We start from the raw sequence: 20,447 nt of genomic DNA, 5'->3' as shown, positions 1-20,447 counted from the left end.
CTTTACTGGTAAATAATACCTAATTCAGAAGGCTTGTGTGAGGATTAGGTGAGATAAGACACTATAAAATATTCTACATACATAAGGCATTTTTTTTTGCTATACAAATTTCCAGGGAAAAGAGTTGGATTGTTGGCTTTTGCAGAACTGTATTTACCCGAGAGTGAGCCTCATTTGACGAGAAATGAATGGAGCTAGTCACTTGGTGCCTATTCTAGACATATCAGAATGATGTTTGATCAGAAGGCAGCCTTCAAAGCAGGTAGTAATGCCAGAATGGAGAAATTCCTAGTAAAAGTGTTCAGTGACTAAGTGACTAAGTCAACTCCAGGGCCCCACTTAGCCTGCCACTATTACGTGTGTGGTCCAGTCTACAATAGCAATGGATTCCCCTGTGTCTGACCTCTTGTGCTAGATCTCAGTCTTCGGGCTGAAACAATCTTGTGGCAATTTGCACTGGCAGTTAAGATGGCCAAAAGAATCAAATAAACCATCCCTGGGACTGTGTTGGCAAGCGTTCCTTCCAATAGTCTTTCCTCATTGACATGTGTCTCTAGTCACTGAGCTAGGTAACGATGAGTGACATCTCCTGGCAGAAGAAAGAACCTCCAGTACCCCTCAGGGGAACCTGCCTAAATTCTTTTCACTCCTGCAGTGCTTCTCAAAGTGCGGATGTTTTTCCTCAGGGGATATAAAGGAGAGGTATTTGAAGAAATTGAAATCAGTTTTACTGGTTGATAAGTAATATACAGCATTATTTTTAAAAATATGGAAACATATATTATATGGAGTAAAAGGAAGCATTTCCAAGACTTTTCAATATAAAACACAAGACTTCAATAGAACACTATGCTTGGTATGCACCCAAACCATTCCAGACATATGCATTCATTCTCTGTTAGACACAGACCACGGGAAATGTTTAAGAAGCACTGCACAAGTGCATCCTGGCTGCCCTCATTCCCCAACTGCCTCACCGTGGAAGTGTCAACACTAAAGTTTTCTTTAGAGGAACATTTTCTTTTTTCTTAGCCCAGATGGCTAAGAAGAGAATGGAAGGATGTCCTTGGAAATTCTTTAAGATTAAAAAAATGCCCTGGCTTGAAGAAGAAAAAGCTTTTAGGGAGAATGCTTTCAGGGAGAAAAGTCTAAGAGAGGACATGGTTTCTAAGCATTCTGGATCAGGGCTCTCAGCAAAAGGCCTGAGAGGCATGAACATTGGCCATTGGTGAACTGTCAAGGCAAGAAGACAAGCCCACTTATGCAGAGAGAGAAATAAAACATTCAGTAAAAAATAACCAATTAAAAACAGATTCGTCAATATGGAGACACTAGAAAAGAACTGCTTCAAAAGGCTATGCAAAGAAAATGATTTCCGTAACATTTGCTCTTTGTCGAATAGCAGATATACCTGCTTGGCTTTGAAAATCTATATATAGAAAATTCAAATAAACACTCTCGATTTACAAAAATGGATCAACATTTAGTTTTAGACACTAAATAAGCACAAGTGATATAAATATCAACAATTAATGACCATGACCTCTTAAAGGCTATGTTCTGAAACAAACATGAAAACCATTAAGAAATTCTAAGCACAATGAAAAAAGCAATGTTTAAAATTGTTTTTTAGCAGTAGGCTGTTTGGATTTCAACTAAGGTCAAAATTTGTTTTCTTATCTGAGATATAATGACCAGATTCTGGTAATAAAGAAAGGTTATTCCTTAAACCCCTAAGTTAGATTCTAAATATTTGGGCTATTTTTTCCATTTGTTTTTCTTTCAAAAGTAACATGAAATTAGATTTTTTCCCCTGTAAACGATAAGAATAAGTTGTGCTTAAAATTTGGTCTGGCATTTTCCCAACTATTCCCAGAACTATGTATACCAGCATAGAGAACATATTGCTCTGGGGCAAAACCTGGACAATCCTGAGACCAAGGACTCATAATAACTGGAAGTTTTAAGAGAGTTTAGAAATCATCTTGTCTTGGTTGTTACAGGTGGCAAAACAGAGACCAAGGGATATTGTAGAGGTACCTGGTTAGCCGTGTAGTTGGAACCAGAGCCTCGATTTCCTGTGAGGCCAGGTGGTACGAAGGTCTTGGATTCCAAAGCCCTGGATTCTACCATAGACACTCCCGTTTCACCGGGTCAGTAGAGATGGTGGAAGTGGTTTTCGACAAGCCCTGGAGGGGCTGGAAATGTAGGGGAATGCTCATAATTGTTGTGGTTCCTGGAGGGTACTAGTGGCATCTGGGGCTCTGGGTTCTGGAAAAGGAACAACTGTCCCTAAACTGGTGGTGGCGTGCGGGCAGCGGCGGGCCTCCCTCCCCCATTTAGAAACACCAGGTTAACCATCACCAGACCAAGGCTCTTGTCTCTGTCCACCTCTTGTCAGTGAGGTGGGTGGCAGTCTCAATTGACTCTTGCTTGTCAAAGTTCACTTTTTGGAATTCTCACTGTGGCATATCTGCATTCTATTTTTCAGATCTTTAGCTAGAAAAGCTCATGTTGGATAGAAATGGAAAATATAGTCATCTTTAGATGGGCAAAATACAATTTTTTTTAAAGAACTGACTTTCAAACATGGAGTGCCATTTTTTTTTCAAGTGTAGTTGCACAATCTAATCTTTCTAATGTTTTCACATGTTTTAAAATGCTTAATTCTGTAATAGGCTGGCTGTGGCATGATATATAATTGATTGGCAACATTTCATGTTAAATACCAAATATTTTGATATCTGGTCATTAAATCTTGCCTATGTTCATGTTCTATAAAAAAATCACAAATGCTACAGTTGAGCAGAAGCAAAAAAGCAAAATGCACCCTATGGATTAATTACATCACAAATAAATAAAAATACTGTATTCGTTTAAACAAATGAGCAAGATACATGAGATGGTTTAAGAACAGGTTGTTGCAATTTTGCAACAGGAAGTCTGAACAGCTCCTCCAGGCAGTAGCTGTGAAGGAAGTACCTGTGTCTCAGAAACTTGTTTCCATGTGTTCTTGACACTTTTGCACCCTCCCCCAATATGTACAGTTATGCATTTTGCAAGCTCAAAGCACCTTGCTCCTCATAAATAAGAATGCATGCGTTGACATTTCATCCTTTCATGTGCAAATTCTAAAAATCATTGCAACATAAAAGTTAAAAGTTGAAACTCTGTCTACAATTTTAAATGAAAGGATAAAAAATGTCAGACATTGCAGAATACTGGTTCCTAATAGAGCTCTCTTTATTCACTGTTCTTCAGTCATTTTTGTTTGTTTGTTACAAAATGCAGTCTTGACTTTTTATTTAAACAGTTCTTAAACTAAACTGTTCATGCCATGCAAAAATAACATTTTATGCACTTTTTTGGGGGTGGGGCGGGGAGGCTTCCCATTTTTTAGTCCACAGGCATTATTAACTCTGTTTTTAAAGAAACAAGTGTTTGTCTGTTTTTTATTGCTTTTGTAACTAGTCACATGCTGGTTTCACGTGTGGGAAAATAACCTGTGTCTCCTGGGTTGGAATGAGTCTCTGGGGCAAACAAGTGGTTTTCCATCTTGCACCCTTCTTGACTATTGTCCTTTTTTACGTCACCCACAGCGTGGTAAATGTCTTGCCTACAGTTGTGATCTGTGTTCTGGGGGGAGGAAGAGCCAACAGAGGCCTCTTCTCTTAAAGGGTCTCTTCCATCACTAGGCTGATCTGCAAAGCAATTTGGGCTGGCGTCTGCCTGCGCGTCCTGCCTCGCGTCTTGGAGCTCTAAGAAGTCACTGTCTTCACCAGTGTCTATTTCAGTGAAGCTCCTCCTCTCCCTTGAAGAGAAAAGAAACAGTTTTTGCTTGGGAAACCGAGGGGATAAGCCTTTGGAAGGTCCCTGACAGTGGGCTGAAACCTCCGCGCCCAGCAAAGGTCTGTCTCCCTGGGGAGAGTTTTCTTCCAAGAGGATGGTGCTGATGTGCTGCGGCGCGCTGAGCGAGAAGTCAGCCGCGGTGACGGGCAGCGGCCTGGCTGTGCTGGGCGGGGTCTGCGGCGCGCTGCCCCTGTTTTCCTGAAAGTTCACTTTGAGGGATCTGGACTTGAGTGGGTTGCTGCCCTTCAGCGAGCTCTTCGGGCTGTCGGGGCCAGTGCCGGGCTGCGGAGGGCTGTGCGGGCCAGCCTGGGAACCGCGGGCGCTCAGGGTCACGGTGAGGTCAATCGGCGCCTGCGCGCGCGCGGCCTCCCGGGCCGCCGAAGCCTTCTCTCTGGCCAGTGCTAGAAACGGGGGGGCCCGGGCTCTTTGGTGCTCTTCCGTCCCGCCGAGGTCAGGCGGGAACTTCATCTGCAAATGGGAGGCGGAGGGCGGCGGCAGGGGCGATCGCTCGGTCTCGGTGAAGTCGGTGGCGCAGCTGGTGAAGCTGTCGATGCTGGAGATGCTCTTCATGTCGGTGACGCCCTCGGTCTGCGCCACGGCCAGCTGCTCCCGGGGGCAGGCCACCTCCTCCATCTCGATCTCTTCCTCACACGCAGACGGTCTCTCAGACGGTTCCTGGCGGTCTGGGTTTAGGTGAGGAGGAGGCTGTGTCTTGGTGATTTCGTTGTATAGCATCTCCAGCTTCTGGGCGCTCAGGTGCTGAGGGCTGGAGGAAGAAGTGTTGTTGAGCTGCTCGTGGGAGTCCTTTTGGCTGACCTCCTGGTACTTATTCTCGTAAGACTTGTTGGAGCTTGTTTCCGACAGGGCCTTCCTGGCCCACTTCCACCGGCTGGGAGACAGGTGATTGTCGTCGGCGGAGTCTTTGGTGTTGGCCGACTCTCCTGCCTTCTCCACAGCCACGTCAATCAGCTCCATACTTCGAGCGAAGGCATCCTTTAAGTTCATAGAAACGATGCTTCCGTTCCTCTTCGCTCGCTCCAGAGCCTCTCTCCTTTTAATTGCTTTCTCCTGGCGTTTCTGCTCCTTGTAAAACTCAGAAAAGTTGTTGACAATGATGGGGATGGGGAGGGCAATAACCAGGACCCCGGCGATACAGCAGAGGCCACCCACGATTTTCCCTAACAGCGTTTTAGGGTAAATGTCACCGTAGCCTACAGTGGTCATGGTGATGGTGGCCCACCAAAATGATGCAGGGATACTGGTGAACTTGGTAGCATCTTCATCCTTCTCGGCAAAAAATACCAGGCTGGAAAAGATCATGATCCCCATAGCCAAAAACAGTATCAACAAGCCCAGTTCATTGTAACTCCGTCTGAGGGTGAAACCCAGAGACTGCAGGCCTGTTGAATGCCTGGCGAGTTTTAGGATTCTCAGGATGCGCATGATTCGGAAGATCTGAACCACACGCCTCACATTCTGGAACTGCAGCACACTCTTGTTGGACTCTGTCAGGAAAATGGTGACGTAGTATGGTAAGATGGCCAGCAAATCAATGACGTTTAGTGGGCCTTTAAAGAACTTCCATTTATTGGGTGAGGATAGGAACCGTAATAGGTACTCCATGGTAAACCAAGCAATACACACAGCCTCCACATGTGCTAACTGGGGATTGTCATTGAATTGTCCAAATTCATCTGTTTCCTGCAGCTCCGGCAGCGTATTGAGTGACAAAGCGATGGTGGAGAGTACGATGAATAGGATAGACACGATGGCCAAGATCTGGAAGACAATAAAGTCCAGGTTAGCAAACCCTCTCAGTTGCTTAGGCAGCCAGGAGACATACGATAGTAATTCTTTAAATGATAGGGGAATGCTCAAAGTTATCCCTGAAAGGTTTACAATTTAAAATTCCCAAACTAATGCAAATACATTCACCCTTTATGAATTTATTTCACTTAGATGCCTTACGTAGTATACATTTAAATGCCAGGAACTAAGTAATTTGAAAAAAAAAATCTATCCCCTTCTCCCCTTTTCCATTATCCTTGGTCACATTTCTGTGATATTCATCATTTGGACTGGGGAACTCATGTTGCAGAAGTATATTTTGGGAAGTTATTATCTCTCCTATTTATCTGTAAGTTTTTCTCTCTTAACCACCTGGTTTATGTTTCTTTTGAAGTGAAATGCCTTACATTTTTATTCTACAACAAAAGTATAAATGCAGACCTACATACAGGGAGAAAACATGACACTCAATAAAACTGGTTCTCATAAAAACAAATACTATTTGGTAAGTATTGACATCAGAACCAAGGTGGAGTGGCTTTCGCTCTGGGGTGTATGGGCTTCTGGCCAGCATGATGTAGGAAAGAAAGATTATGCCTAATTTGTTCAGTCAAGGAAGGATTTGTAAAGCAGTGCTTGAAGACCATCCATGATGTTCTTGGTGCAGGGCAGAAATTATAGGCATATGAAATAGTGGCACAAGGTCAAGGGTGGAAGAAAAGAGGAAGAGATCAGAGAGTAGTAAGAGGATCAAGTGCCTGGGTTTTAGGGTCAAATAGTTGAGCTCTGAGCCTGATTTTACCACTTACTATGTGACCTTGGGCAATTTATTTAACCTCTGTTTCTCAGTTTGCAAAACTACAATAGCTACAGCATGGGTTGTTGTGAAGATGACATGGTACACAGGCATCCTAAATGATTGGAACCTACTCATATTAAAATGGGCTAAAATGACCAAGACTTCATTCTGGAAAGACTAAGGCAAACAATGGATATGTTGGAAAATTATGAAATCATGAAAGATATAGACGGCCAAGTGTTCTAGATTCATGGTGCAAATTGTGAAGACTAAGGTTTGAGGGCAATGGAAAGAAGCACTTCTTAACTTAGTAGACATTGTTCATCTGGAACACAAGATTCTTAGTTAAGTAGGAAACTTCTAGGTTAGGTCTGGCTTGGTTTCATCTGATCTTTGCCAACAGCTTTGGGAGATGACATGGCATTGGTCTCAGTTACTGTCTGTAGCCCTGAGAAGAATTTCTTGGCAGTGTCTATTTCATTTAGACATTAGCATCTAATAAACATTTCAGAGGTCAATGATTAAAACATTTTGAGGCCATGTAGCTTAGTAAATAGCAGTCTGTGAGAAGATTCATTTATCTCCAACTGACATTAGGAAATACTGAACTTCTTTCCTTTTGATCTTCTTTCTCCCTCTATTTAATTTTCTGTATCTCTCTAAATTTCCTTACTTTTGGGTTATTCTCATTTCTCTTCCTCCTTTCTCCTGTTATAGCTCCTTTATACCTTTCATTGTTTTCCCTTCCCTTTGTTCCATCTCTCATCCTTCCTCTTAAATTCCTATAAACTGTAGGACCATGTATTTCAGAATGTATTGCAGATATTAAAATTGATGGTACCTTAAACTAAGAAGTGTTTTATTATTAGTGTTTTGTATATTTTTTCTTAAACAAAACTAAGTAATTTTTTAAAATTTTATTTTATTATTTATTTATTTATTTATTTTAATTCATTTTTAAAATATTACATTAAAAAATTTGAGGTCCCCATGTACCCCCCAACCCCTGCACCCCACTACTTCCCCAATAGCAACATTCTCCTCCATCATCATGACACATTCATTGCATTTGGTGAATACATCTCTGAGCATCGCTGCACCTCATGGTCAATGGTCCACATCATAGCCCACACTTTCCCACGTTCCATCCAGGAGGCCATGGCAGGACCTACAATGTCCGGTAATTGTCCCTGCAGCACCACCCAGGACAACTCCAAGTCCTGAAAACACCTCCACATCTCATCTCTTCCTCCCATTCCCCACACCCAGCAGCCACCATGGCCACTTTTTCCACACCAATGCCACATTTTCTTTGATTACTAGCCACAATAGTTCATGAATAGAATATCAGTAAGTCCACTCTAATCCATATTCTATTCCTCCATCCTGTGGACCTTGAATTGGTTGTGTCCATTCCACATCTATGTCAAGAGGGGGCTTAGATTCCACATGGATGCTGGATGCAATCCTCCTGCTTTCAGTTGTAAGCACTCTAGGCTCCATGGTGTGGTGGTTGACATTCTTCAACTCCATGTTAGCTGAGTGGGGTGAGTCCAATAAATCAGAGTGTAGCAGCTGAAGTCTGTTGAGGCTCAGGACCTGGCTATCACATTGTCAGTCCAGAGATTCAGATCCCCTGTGTATATCTTAAACCCCAGCACCAACTACAATTCTGGTAAAGTAACAGGAAAGGCTTGTGAAAAGAGATCACATCTGAGTCCAGCTCCATCACACAGAAACACCAACTCCAAAGAAGGGCCAACTGACATGGCACTGAATTCCATCTGCCATGACCATAGAACCTGTGGGTCTCTGTAGCCCTCAGAAGAACCAATACCTGGGGTTGTATCTACTTTATCTGTCTCTGGGACTCTGCTCAGGTGTGCATAAGGGCAACCCCTCTGATAACCTCCCGGCTCTTTTTTAGACTCATAGCCATATAAACTCATTTGTCCTTTCCATTTGCCCCTTAATTTAGGTCAAAAAGCATTTTTAACTCCTGTTATTATATGTAGACAGAGATATTCTGCTGGTCTGAGTTGAACCTTTTATTCAAGGTCATTTTCTAGTTACGTCATCAGTTGGTACTTGGTATTGATTCCTCGGTGCCAGGGAGGCTCATCCCCAGGAGTCATGTCCCACGCTGGGGGGAAGGCAACGAATTTACATGCTGAGTTTGGCTTCGAGACTGGCCACATTTGAGCAACATGGAGGCTCTCAAGAGGTAACTCTTAGGCACACTGCTGCTCTAGGCCTTGTTCTTATTTCAGGTGCACAGGCTCACAAGCATAGCCATTAGTATCAGGGGCTCATTGTTGGACCTTCATTCTTTTTTGGTCTTTGCCATTGCACTTGGGGGATTGTTGCTGTACTTTTAGGGACTGTGATAGAGCTCCCCTGGCTAGAATCTCAGCACTCCCTCAGTTGTTGTTTTTAATTGTTTCTACTATGAAAACATCCAAACATTTTTATGTACCCTGGAAAACTAAGTAATTTTTACTTGAGTGCATTTCAGAATTTCCTTTAAAATTTTGGATCAATGAATTGTATTACAAAGAAAGGTTCTCCTCATCTACTCTAAGGAATTGTGAAGGCTAAAGCTGAAACCCCTTCAAGGAAGATTTAGATAAATTCATGGATAATAGATACAGCTAGCTTATTAAAAGCAGTCAGAAATTCTCACCTTGAATCCTCACTCTCAGAGGACAATGGCAGGGTGATATTTATAATATTTTGTCACTAAACTATTCCATAGAAAGCATTGGCCAGATCCCATCCATTATTATACTATTATGATAAGGAATCAGGTCTGTCTGTATATTTTTTAAGATGTCACACTGTTGCTGATATACCTTTGGGCATTTAAAGTATTGGGATCACCTTACCATTTTGGATGCATTTTACTGATGATTGTCACTTTATTTATTTATTTTAAAAAGATTTATTTATTTATTTATTTCTCTCCCCTTCCCCCTATACCTGGTTGTCTGTTCTCTGTGTCTAATTGCTGTGTCTTCTTTGTCCACTTCTGTTATTGTCAGTGGCATGGGTATCTGTGTTTCTTTTTGTTGAGTCATCTTGTTGTGTCAGCTCTCCGTGTGTGCGGTGCCACTCCTGGGCAGGCTGCACTTTCTTTTGTGCTTTGGCAGCTCTCCTTATGGTACACACTCCTTGTGCGTGCATGTGGGGCTCCCCTACGTGGGACGCCCTAACCACTGGGCCAAGTCTGCCACCAATTGTCACTTTAAAGAGCAAGGATAAAAGTAGAAATGCAAATGAACCCATTCTATTACCTTCCAAACTTTTAGACAACGGATAACTGAAAGGTCCAAGGTGGACGATCTATAGATTCCAGTTTTTTTGACTCCAAAATCAGAGCTACATTGCAAATCACTTTATTTTTTATTTTATTTTATTTATTAGAGTTAATAGATCACAAAGAATGTTACATTAAAAAACATAAGAGGTTCCCAATAGCCCACTTCCCACCCCTGCACTCCCATCATTTTTGTAAATTATATATTTTTGAAGACATATACATCTCAAAAAATGTTACATTAAAAAACCTAAGAGGAGGAGCGGACTTGGCCCAATGGATAGGGCACCCATCTACCACATGGGAGGTCCACAGTTCAAACCCCGGGCCTCCTTGACCCATGTGGAGCTGGCTCATGTGCAGTGCTGATGCGTGCAAGGAGTGCTGTGCCACGCAGGGGTGTCCCCCGCATAGGGGACCCCACATGCAAGAAGTGTGCCCTGTAAGGAGACCGCCCAGTGCAAAAGAAAGTGCAGCCTGCCCAAGAATGGTGCTGCACACATGGAGAGCTGACACAAGATGATACAACAAAAAGAAGCACATATTTCTGGTGCCGCTGATAAGGATAGAAGCAGTCACAGAAGAACACCAGCAAATGGACACAGAGAGCAGACAACTGTGGAGGGGAAGGGGAGAGAAATAAATAAAATAAATCTTAAAAAAAAATAAAAAATAAAAAACCTAAGAGATTCCCATATACCTCCTACCTCCCCACCCAATTCCTCCCACACTAACAACCTCCCCCATCATTGTGGTATGCTCATTGCACACGGTGAACACATTTTGGAGCACTGCTGTACCGCATGGCTAATAGTTCACCCTGTAGTTCACACTCTCCCCCAGTACATTCAGTGGGTTATGGCAGGATGTATAAAGTCCAGCATCGGACCCTGCAATATCATTTAGGACAGCTCAAAGTCTCAAAAATGCCCCCAAATCACATTTCTTCCCTCTCCCTGCCCTCAGCAACTACTGTGGCCACTTTCTCCACATAAATGCTACAATTTCTTCTATTACTAGTCACAATAGTTTTATAGTAGAATATCAGTAAGTCCACTCTAATCCATATTTTATTTCTCCATTCTGTGGGCCCTGAGATGGTGATGTCCACTCCACCTCTAGATCAAGAGGGTACTTAGATTCCACATGAATGATGGATGCAATTCTTCTGCTTGGAGTTGTAGGCACTCTTGGCTCCCTGGTGTGGTGGTTGACCATTTTCACCTCCCTGTTAGTTGACTTTCTCCTGAGAGCCTCCATGTTGCTCAAATGTGGCCACTCTCTAAACCAAACTCAGGGTGTAGGTGCATTACCTTCTTCCCAGCATGGGACATGGCTCCTGGGGATGAACCTCCTTGGAGCTGAGGTATTGTTACCAATCACTAGCTGGTGATGCAACTAGAAAGAGACCTTGAATAAAAGGGTCAACTCAGCAGAATATCTCAGCTTACATGTAGGATCATGTGTTAAAAACTGCTTTTTGACCTTGAATAAAAGGGGGAAATGGCAAAGACAAATGAGTTCATATGGCTAAGAGTCTTCAAAAAAGAGTCAGGAGGTCATCAGAGGGGTTGCACTTATGCATGCCTCAGCAGGATCCCAGAAAAAGCCAAAGGAGATACAACCATAGGTACTGGTTCTCCTGAAGGCTACAGAGACCCACAGAGTATATGGTCATGGCAGATGGATTTGGAGTTCTGTGCCATGTCAGAGGGCCCTACTTTGGAATTTGTGTTCCTGAGTGTGATGGAGCTGGACTCAGATGTGACCTTTCTACACATGCCTCTTCTGTCACTTTTACTGAACCTGTGGTTGGTCCTAGGAATGGTGTATACTCAGGGGACTTGACTCTCTGGACTGCCCATGTGCCAGCTGGTCCCTGAGCCTCATCAGACTTGCAACTCCTACTTTCTGGTTCGTTGCAAATCACTTTATATACCATAGCTAATTTAGGGAGAGAAATAATGAAACACTGTGTAGTATTGTATTATTATAATGCATTCTATAGGCTACTTGCTTGCCCTTTAACAAATATGGCTACCTTTAGCACTTGGAAATTTAGCACATGCACAAAATGGTTTGGAGAACGTTATGAAGAAAAATAATTACTAAAGGAGAAATCAAACACTCAAGCCCTTAGCAACCCTGCATTCATATTAAAGAAATCATCAAGCATCAGCATATTATATTCAGTCTCATGCTCAAATTCAATCTCAGTCAAATCCATTTACTCTCAATTTAGAAAAATGGTTTATTTAAAATATCTTGTGAAGCTTGGCATTCTCCCAGAAAGACAATATTTTGGGCAAATTAAGATATACCAAAGATGATGTGTGGTGCGATAAGGCAATGCAAGTTTATTGTCTTATGATAGAGATTTTATTTTTTAATACAATAAATATTATAATGTGAAATGTTGTTCAAAGCTACAGGCTACACTTCCAAAAATGTTAATTTACTTCAGTCTAGCAAACCTTTATGGATTTTAGATATTGCTTCATTTGTCATAACTATGCACAAGTTAGGAAACTTAACTCTTATTTTTAATTCCTGTCACCCCCAAAATTTGGCCTCGAGGTTGGCCATAGCTAAACTGTTTTTCTCTCAGCTCCAGGAAACAGACTTATGTTTGTACAAGTCAAGTAAAATGGACACTCCAAGCAATTATCTGTTTGATGTTGGTCAAACTCCCTTGGGAATTTGTATTAGCTCATCTCCAAGGTTCCTTTCACCTTTAATATTTGGTGATTCTCTGCCTAAAATATTTTGCCATTTCTAGTCAGACATGTCAAACAGAACAAGGACAAGTCGCAAGTGAGCTTATCATTTTGGTTGGGTGGCCAAAATAGAATTTTATTGCTTAAGAAATAAAAAATTCAAATGGGAAGGCTTGGAAAAATATTACACTGATTATGTTCCAAGCATGTAGTTACTGGGAATAGAAATTCTTTCTGGATACAACTTATCCCTCCTAGTTGCCTGGATAATGACTTCAATTTTTCACTCAGACACAGGCATTCACACGGTCAGGTAAGGTTGCCAGCAGGGCTCCCCACACTTGTATTAGTAGGTACTCAGGGAGAGTTGAATGAATTGATTTCTGTTTGTGAGAGGAAGTAAGGCATCCAGAGACTTGCCTCAATTGTAGTAAATTGTTGATATTATATCTTTCTAAGTTAACCAGTGTTTCGTGGTGGGAAGTACATAGGACAAGGACATAAAAGTAATGACTTTAGTCCCTGCCTCTGAGTTTCTTCATCTGTAAAATGAGGTGTCTCACCTGCTTCAGAAGGTAGTTAAGGATTAAGTGACACGATCACATGAAGGCAAACTGTAACATGTAAAGTGTGATCAAAAGGTAAAAGAAATACCTAGAGTAAGCAAATTCATAGAGGCAGAGGCGAATGGGGGAGAATGGGGGAGAATGGGGGACTTATTGTGTAATGGGTACGGAGTTTCTGTTTTGACTGATGAAACTTTGGTAATGGATGGTGGTGATGGTGGCATAATATTGTGAATATAACTGATTTTTAGAACTTGATCAACAATAGAAAACAATATGGGCAAACGGGAGTGTAGCAGTTTGATATTATTGATGAATTCCAAAAAGAAATATTGGATTATGTTTGTAAACTCGTCTTTTCCTCTGGGCATATGAGATTATATTGGATTGTGTCAGTAAGGCATTGAATACCTGCCCCTTGGTGGGTAGGGACTCACAGATAAAAGGCATGGTAAAGGACAGAGTTGAGGGTTTTTGAGGTTGGAATTTTGATGTTGGAGTTTCATGCTGAAGCCTTAAGCTGGAGCCCTGGGAAGAGAGGAACCCTAAGCCTGGAAAGAAGCAAGCCTTGGGAAGAGAGAAACCCAGGAAGCCTGAACCCTTGCAGATGTTGGCAGCCATCTTGCTCCAACACATGGAAATAGACTTTGGTAAGGGAAGTAACTTATACTTTATGGCCTGGTATCTGTAAGCTCCTACCCCAACTAAATACCCTTTATAAGAACCAACTGATTTCTGGTATCTTATATCAGCACCCATTTGGCTGATTAATACAAGGAGTAAAAAAATCTTCAAAATAGGACCAACTCAATTAAATTGACAGGAAGGAAAAGGCCCATGAGAGGCATTCTTAGAAACATGGATTATTTTCAGTTTAAGGACAACACTTTGGCATTTCTGAGCCTGTAAATCAAAGCCCAAACCATTTGTTGAGGGAAGAGGTGGGAAGTCAGTAAAAGATCTAGTTCTAGCTATTTCCTAGAAGACTACTGGAAGCTGGACGTAGCACACCAGAAAATATCTCCCTTGACTTCCACTGAAGAAAGCATCATCAATGATTCTTTGAGGCTAGCTTCTCATATTCTTTGAGCAACATGGCGTTCTTCCCTTCTGAGGCTGGTGGCACTGAATTGATGAGTGGCCCACATGTTGTGGCAGTTTGATATTATTTATAAATTCCAAAAAGAGATATTGAGTATGTTTGTAAACTGGTATGATCCTCTAGGTATGATACCCTTTGATTGTATTAGATTCAGCTGAGATGTCTGATAAAATTATGTCATTAGGGCATGCAGGGTTGAGTCCCCACTCCCTTGGTGGGCTGATAAAACAGACTCTCTCAAGGAAGCAGACACACAGAGAAAATACACATAGGCTCCTGCCGCCCTGGGAAGAGAGATGAGCCTGATAGTTTACAGCTGACCTTGGGAAGAGAACAGAGCAACTGAGCCCAGAAAGAAATGAGCCCTGGGGAGAGAAACCCTATGCCAGCCTACAGCTGAGATCAGAAGAAGCTGTTTTTCTTCGGTGATGTATATATCTTCCAAAAAATACAATTTACAAAAAGGATAGGGGTGGCGGGGTGGCGGGCTGGGGAGTGGGTTATATGGAAACCTCTTATGTTTTTTAATGTAATGTTCTTTGTGATTTATTAACTTTAATAATAATAATAAAAAAGAAGAAGCAGGGCCCTGGAGCCTTAAAAGGAAGAGGAAGGCTGAACCCTCGCAGACACTGCCCACCATCATGCTTCAATACGTGGCAAGAGATTTTGGGTGAGGAAGTACTTCTTAATGGTACCTTGAGTTGGATGCTTCAGGGCCTTGTAACTGTAAACTTTTACCCCAAATAAATACCCTTTATAAAAGCCAACAGATTCTGATACTTTGCATCAGCACCCCTTTGGCTAACTAATACACATGCTTTATTAGCTTTGTGGTCTGGGCACCATATTTAACTTTTCTCAGACTCAATATTCCCATATAGAAAATGTGGAAAATAAAATCTTGTTTTGCTCACCCTCTATAACAGTGGTTTCAGGACAAATAAAGTATGTGACAGCCCTTTGTAAAACATAACATTGCTGAAAATTCTTAATTATTCTACTTATTTGAGTACTTCCAAAATCACATATTTATTCCTCTTGAGTCATAAGAAGAATCCATATCCTCATTCTGTGTGTGACTCCAGAGCCTAGATGTGGGTTCTCTTACGAAGAGAGCTTATTCATATGGATGGAGTAACTAGGAAGGCCATAAATACATGGTTGCCTGGTGTAAATGAGTGAAAAAGTATTTTCAAAGTTGGACATTCTTTAACAGCTGCCAACTTCCTAAGATGCCTCCTCTACTTAGCTGAGCTGCGGTGAACTCAGGGAGAGTCTGTGAAAGGAAAATAAAGATTGCACACATAATACATTCTCAAACCACACACAAATTGTTTGTTAAAGCTATGCCTTTTGAAGTCACCTGCAACCTTATTCCCTCAGTGTTGTGTGGGGGATCAGTAGTTGATACTAGTTTTTTATTTTTTAAAGATTTATTTTTTTTATCCCCCCCTACGCCCCCCCCATTTGTCTGCTTTCTGTGTCCATTCGCTGTGTGTTCTTCTGTGACCACGTCTGTCCTTATCAGCGGTACCAGGAATCTGTGTTTCATTTTTTTAAAAAGATTTATTTATTTATTTATTTTTCTCCCCCCCCGCCCCCCTGTTGTCTGTTCTCTTTGTCTAATTGCTGCATCTTCTTTGTCTGCTTCTGTTGTTGTCAGTGGCATGGGAATCTGTGTTTCTTTTTGCTGCATCATCTTGTTGTGTCAGCTTTCTGTGTGTGCGGCGCCATTCCTGGGCAGGCTGCACTTTCTTTCACGCTGGGCGGCTCTCCTTACAGGCGCACACCTTGTGTATGGGGCTCCCCTATGCGGGGGACACCCCTGCATGGCAGGGCACTCCTTGTGTGCATCAGCACTGCACATGGGCCAGCTCCACACGGGTTAAGGAGGCCCGGGGTTTGAACCGCGCACCTGCCATGTGGTAGGCAGACTCCTATCCATTGGGCCACGTCTGCTTCCCGATACTAGTTTTGAGACCCTGGTATAGAACATTTTATTTTCAGGTACTTTCGCTTTTCTATCTCTTATGACTTACAGTTGGTAGTTGAATCCACTTGAGTTCCTCACGCTAGGTGGGCTGGGGTCCTCACTGCCTGTTGGCATGCCATTGCCACTCAGCCCACCTTTCACCACCTACCCCCATGGCCCTCCGTCTACCCAAATCCTACCTCTTCTCCATGATGCCCTCCCCGGCATGCCAGATCACAGTGGCCTCTCTCCTCTGAATGCTCATGGCATTTATTTTCTGACACTGCTTGTGGTCACTAAGAATGGACGGGTGTCTCTTTGGAGCTTTGCCTGTACGCAGCTGCCTCCTTCTAGGGATGCTAGACTTTGCACAAAAGAATACAGGATGCCTAGTTATATAGAAATTAAATTTTTGTATGAGGCATCTCCGTATACTAAAAAATTCTTGGTCGTTCACCTGAAGTTCCAATTTGACCAGATGTCCTGTAATTTATCTGGCTTGTTGTTCCAGAGGACAACCCTTACTTCAGGCTGGCCCAATTGGATTTTTTTTTTTTATATTTATTTTATTTATTTCTCTCCCCTACCCCCTCATTGTCTGCTCTCTGTGTCCATTCGCCCTGTGTTCTGTGTCCGCTTGCATTCTTGTCATGCAGCACTGGGAAACCGTGTCATGTTTTTCTGTGTATCATCTTGCTGCATCAGCTCTCCGTGTGTGCAGCAAGTGGTGGGCTGCACTTTTTTCACCTGGGCGGCTCTCCTTGCAGGACGCACTCCTTGTACGTGGGACACCCCTATGCAGGGGACACCCCTGCATGGCATGGATCTCCTTGCGCATGGCAGCACTGTGCCTGGGCCAGCTCACCACACAGGTCAAGAGGCCCTGGGTATTGAACCCTGGACTCTCCATATGGTAGGCAGATGCTCTATCAGTTGAGCCACAACCGCTTCCCCCAACTGGATTTTATTGCTCCTGGAAATCTGAAAGTTTGACCTGAGAGACTTAGAGATTAGGAGGTGCTGGGATGGAGTCTGATGAACAGCAGTGCTCGGCAAGGAAGAGCCCAAAACTCATTCCTGCCTTTACGGGTACAGACATTCCAATAAATACAACGCCTCTCTTCTCCCCCACTCCACCTCCCTTTTAGCTTAAATTAGACAGGGATGATTTTTTTTTTTTTTAATCCAGGACCTTGTACATGTGAAACAGGCAATCAACCACTGTTCTACAGAGTTTTAATCAGGTTTCTATTATATCCCCCAAAACTTTACAGCTTTCTTAAATAACCACCTAACAATTTCATATGACATGGTTCTGTTTCTCAAACCAGATTTTTAAATAATGGGAGGCAAAAGCTCTTTTCTACAAAATTCCTTCCAGTGCCTAGCACAGAGCAGGGACTTAGCAAATTCATTTTTAATAAATGAATAATCAAAAAAGAAGGAAAAACTCACAGAACTACAGAAAATAAGAATGGACTTTGGAGAAACCAAATATTTTCTAATCACCCAAGAAGAATAAGACAGATCCTTTGTCATTTTCAACTGTTTCTATGAAGCCCAAAAGCTTTAAGCAACTATAGAATTTTGAAAATAGAAATTCATATTACAAATAGCCCATTTTGAGATAACAGAACAGCTTTATGAGCTCAGCAACATAATCATTTCCTAGTTTTATGCTTTATACACTTTATTGATCCTTCCTCTTCATTATGCTAAGCAGGTTGTCTGTGGCCCATTTTAAGACCTTATTCTTTGGAAAGCCTGCATTTGACTGTATATTGGCTTTGGGCTCCACCTTCACAGAAGGATACATTTTCTTAAATTTAAAAATAAAGGGGAGGGGGTGGTGGTGTGTGGCATTCATTCCACATTGCATTTCTTTGCGGAGTATAATTTGGAGTTTGCAGTTAATCCAATTAATACCAGTTAATGAAGTGATAGTTCCATATATAGATCTGGGTAGATTCAGGTTTGTGTAATAAAATGTCAAGCCACTGAGAAGAATAATGTAAGTTGTCCATTAAAAAATATTGACATCTATATATATTATTGTTCTGTTTCATGTAATAAAAAGTGAAGCTTTTATTAAGTTTTATGTTTATATGGAAACATAAAATTGCAAATCCAAGAGTTAAAAATTTTCATAAAAGTGTCAACATATGAATGCTGTATGTTCTACTTAAAGAAGTTATTTTACAAGCTTAAATTGTTAAAATACGAGTGAATAGAAACAAAATAGCTATGTGGAGACCTAGAATAAGGTAAGAAAATGGATAGAAACCTCCTTCTCTTTTCTCCTTATTATTAGTTTTCTAGTTCTTTGAAAGGAAAATTCATGAAAACCTGAAGGAAAAAAAAAACAGATTTTGAACACTTATCTGGATTCTATAATATTTCACCTTTTTCAGTTGGAAAATGTTTTCTTTGCTCTAAGTTTCCCAGTATAAATCTTTATTTGGAGAGGGAGGCCTTAACAGACAGGTAAGAGATTTCTATTCAGTAAAAGGGATAAAAGTCATTTTTGGTTGTGGGGACAGGGTGGGCAAAGGATTCAAAGCGCAAAAGATTATTGTTTGCACAGAAAATTCCAATTTATGTTGTATGGCTGGGCACCTCCATCAGGAGTTTTGGGACAGAGGGGTCCATGACGATACCAGGTGGGGCTGCTGCAATAGCGGGGAGCTTGTTCACTGGTCAACTCCAGAAGGCACCAATCGAGAATGGTGCTTAGGGGGAACCAGTGTGGCTCAGTGGCTGAGCACCATCTTCCCACATAACGAGGTCCTGGGTTCAATCCCACCCCTGGTACCTCAATAAAAACAAAACAAAGCAAAAAGAAAGAATGGTGCCTCCATGATTTGTGCAGTGCGCAACCTGCACAACTGATTGCAAGGGCCCTGATTTCGGGAAACAGAGTCTTGTGGTGTGACTGGATGCAGGTGGAGGAGCAGAGAGGATCAGGGGTGGGGCAATTCTGGGAACCCAGGTAGTGGCCAAATTCTGAAGGACGCTATGACAAGGAGGTTGTTGAGCTTCTTTCTGTGGACCAGTTTCCTCAAGATGTGATGCTGGCCCTGGAGGCAGCTTGTTAGAAATGTAATTTCCTGGGCCTGACTACAGAGTACTAGTGAGAAGCCCAGCACTCTTGGGTTTTAACAAGCCCTCCAGGTGATTCTGAAGCCTGCTGAAGTTTAAGAACCCCTAATGCAAAGGTTTTTAACAAGGGGTCCATGAGCTTGAACTGAAATTCAAAAAAACATTATTCTTGTGGGGACGTGACGGTGCGGGTGTGATATTTTTATTAAATAATGCACAGTATGGTGTGGGCTTAGCAAGGGGTCTGTGGTTTTCACCTGACTGGCAAAGGGGTCCGTGGAACAAAAAGGTTAGGAACCCCTGATTTAGTGTATATTCTGAAATCACACAGGACAAAGACTAGTTGAAGTACCTACATTTACTGGCTGTTCCCTGAAAGCACACTCATTTGTTGAACTGTTTCTTACCCACGCCAACATCTGGGTTCTGCCAGGGAGTCTTCTAAATTTCCAGAATTAAAGTGCCATTAAAAACTGGCTCCTTGGCTTTTCATGAACCAACCTGATACATAAATTTTATCAAACCTCCCAGCACCCCTTGAAGACTTAAATTTTCCTTGTTCCTGCAGCAAGAAACAGGGCGGCCACTGGCTGGCAGGCAGCCAACAAGAAACCGAGCCCCTGAGATGGACCGTCCAGAGGAACTGGATGCTGGCAACAACCCGTCTGAGCGGGGAGGTAGGTCCTGCCCCAGTGGAGCTTCAAGTGAGACCACAGCCCCATCCAATACTTTGGTGGCAGTTTGGGAGATCCTCAAGCACAGGACCCAGTTAAGCCATGCCCAGACTCCTGACTCACAAAAATCGTGAGATAACAAATGCGTGTGTGCATGTTTTTTAAAGATTAATTAATTTATTTCTCCCCAGCCCCTCATTGTTTGCACTCGCTGTGTCTGTTCGTCTTGTTCTTTAGGAGGCACTGGGACCTGAACCCATTGGAGGCATTTAATCACTTGAGCCACCTCTGTTATCTACTTGGTTGTGTCTCTCATTGTCTTTCCTCCTTGTGTCTCTTGTTGCGTCATTTTGTTGCGTCTGCCTGTTGCGTCAGCTCGCTGTCTTACTCGTCTTCTTTAGGAGGCACCGGAAACCTCCGTTCCCGGCTTTGTTGTGTCTCTCATTGTGTTTTTCTTCTTGTGTCTCTTGTTGCTTCAGCTTGCTGTGCCTGCCCATCGTGCCAGCTTACTGTCCGCTTTAGGAGGCATCAGGAACTGAACCAGGAACCTCCCATGTGGTAG

General features: G+C 42.4%; 1 protein-coding gene across 1 annotated transcript in view; it reads right to left on the bottom strand.

Moving 5' to 3' along the window:
• Window positions 1-705: 705 nt before the first annotated feature.
• Window positions 706-20,447, bottom strand: part of KCNB2 (potassium voltage-gated channel subfamily B member 2) — a 448,889-nt gene continuing 429,147 nt past the window's right edge. Inside the window, exon 3 of the mRNA XM_004462482.3 lies at window positions 706-5,628. Coding sequence (XP_004462539.1) covers window positions 3,472-5,628 — 2,157 coding nt within the window. The 3' untranslated portion in view covers window positions 706-3,471. The remainder of the gene's footprint in view (window positions 5,629-20,447) is intronic.

The sequence above is a fragment of the Dasypus novemcinctus genome, chromosome 14 (genome assembly GCF_030445035.2).
Source record: "Dasypus novemcinctus isolate mDasNov1 chromosome 14, mDasNov1.1.hap2, whole genome shotgun sequence".
In the NCBI taxonomy this organism is placed as follows: Eukaryota; Metazoa; Chordata; class Mammalia; order Cingulata; family Dasypodidae; genus Dasypus; species Dasypus novemcinctus.
Note: the sequence above shows the minus strand (reverse complement) of the source record. Positions and strands in the feature narration are given on the sequence as shown.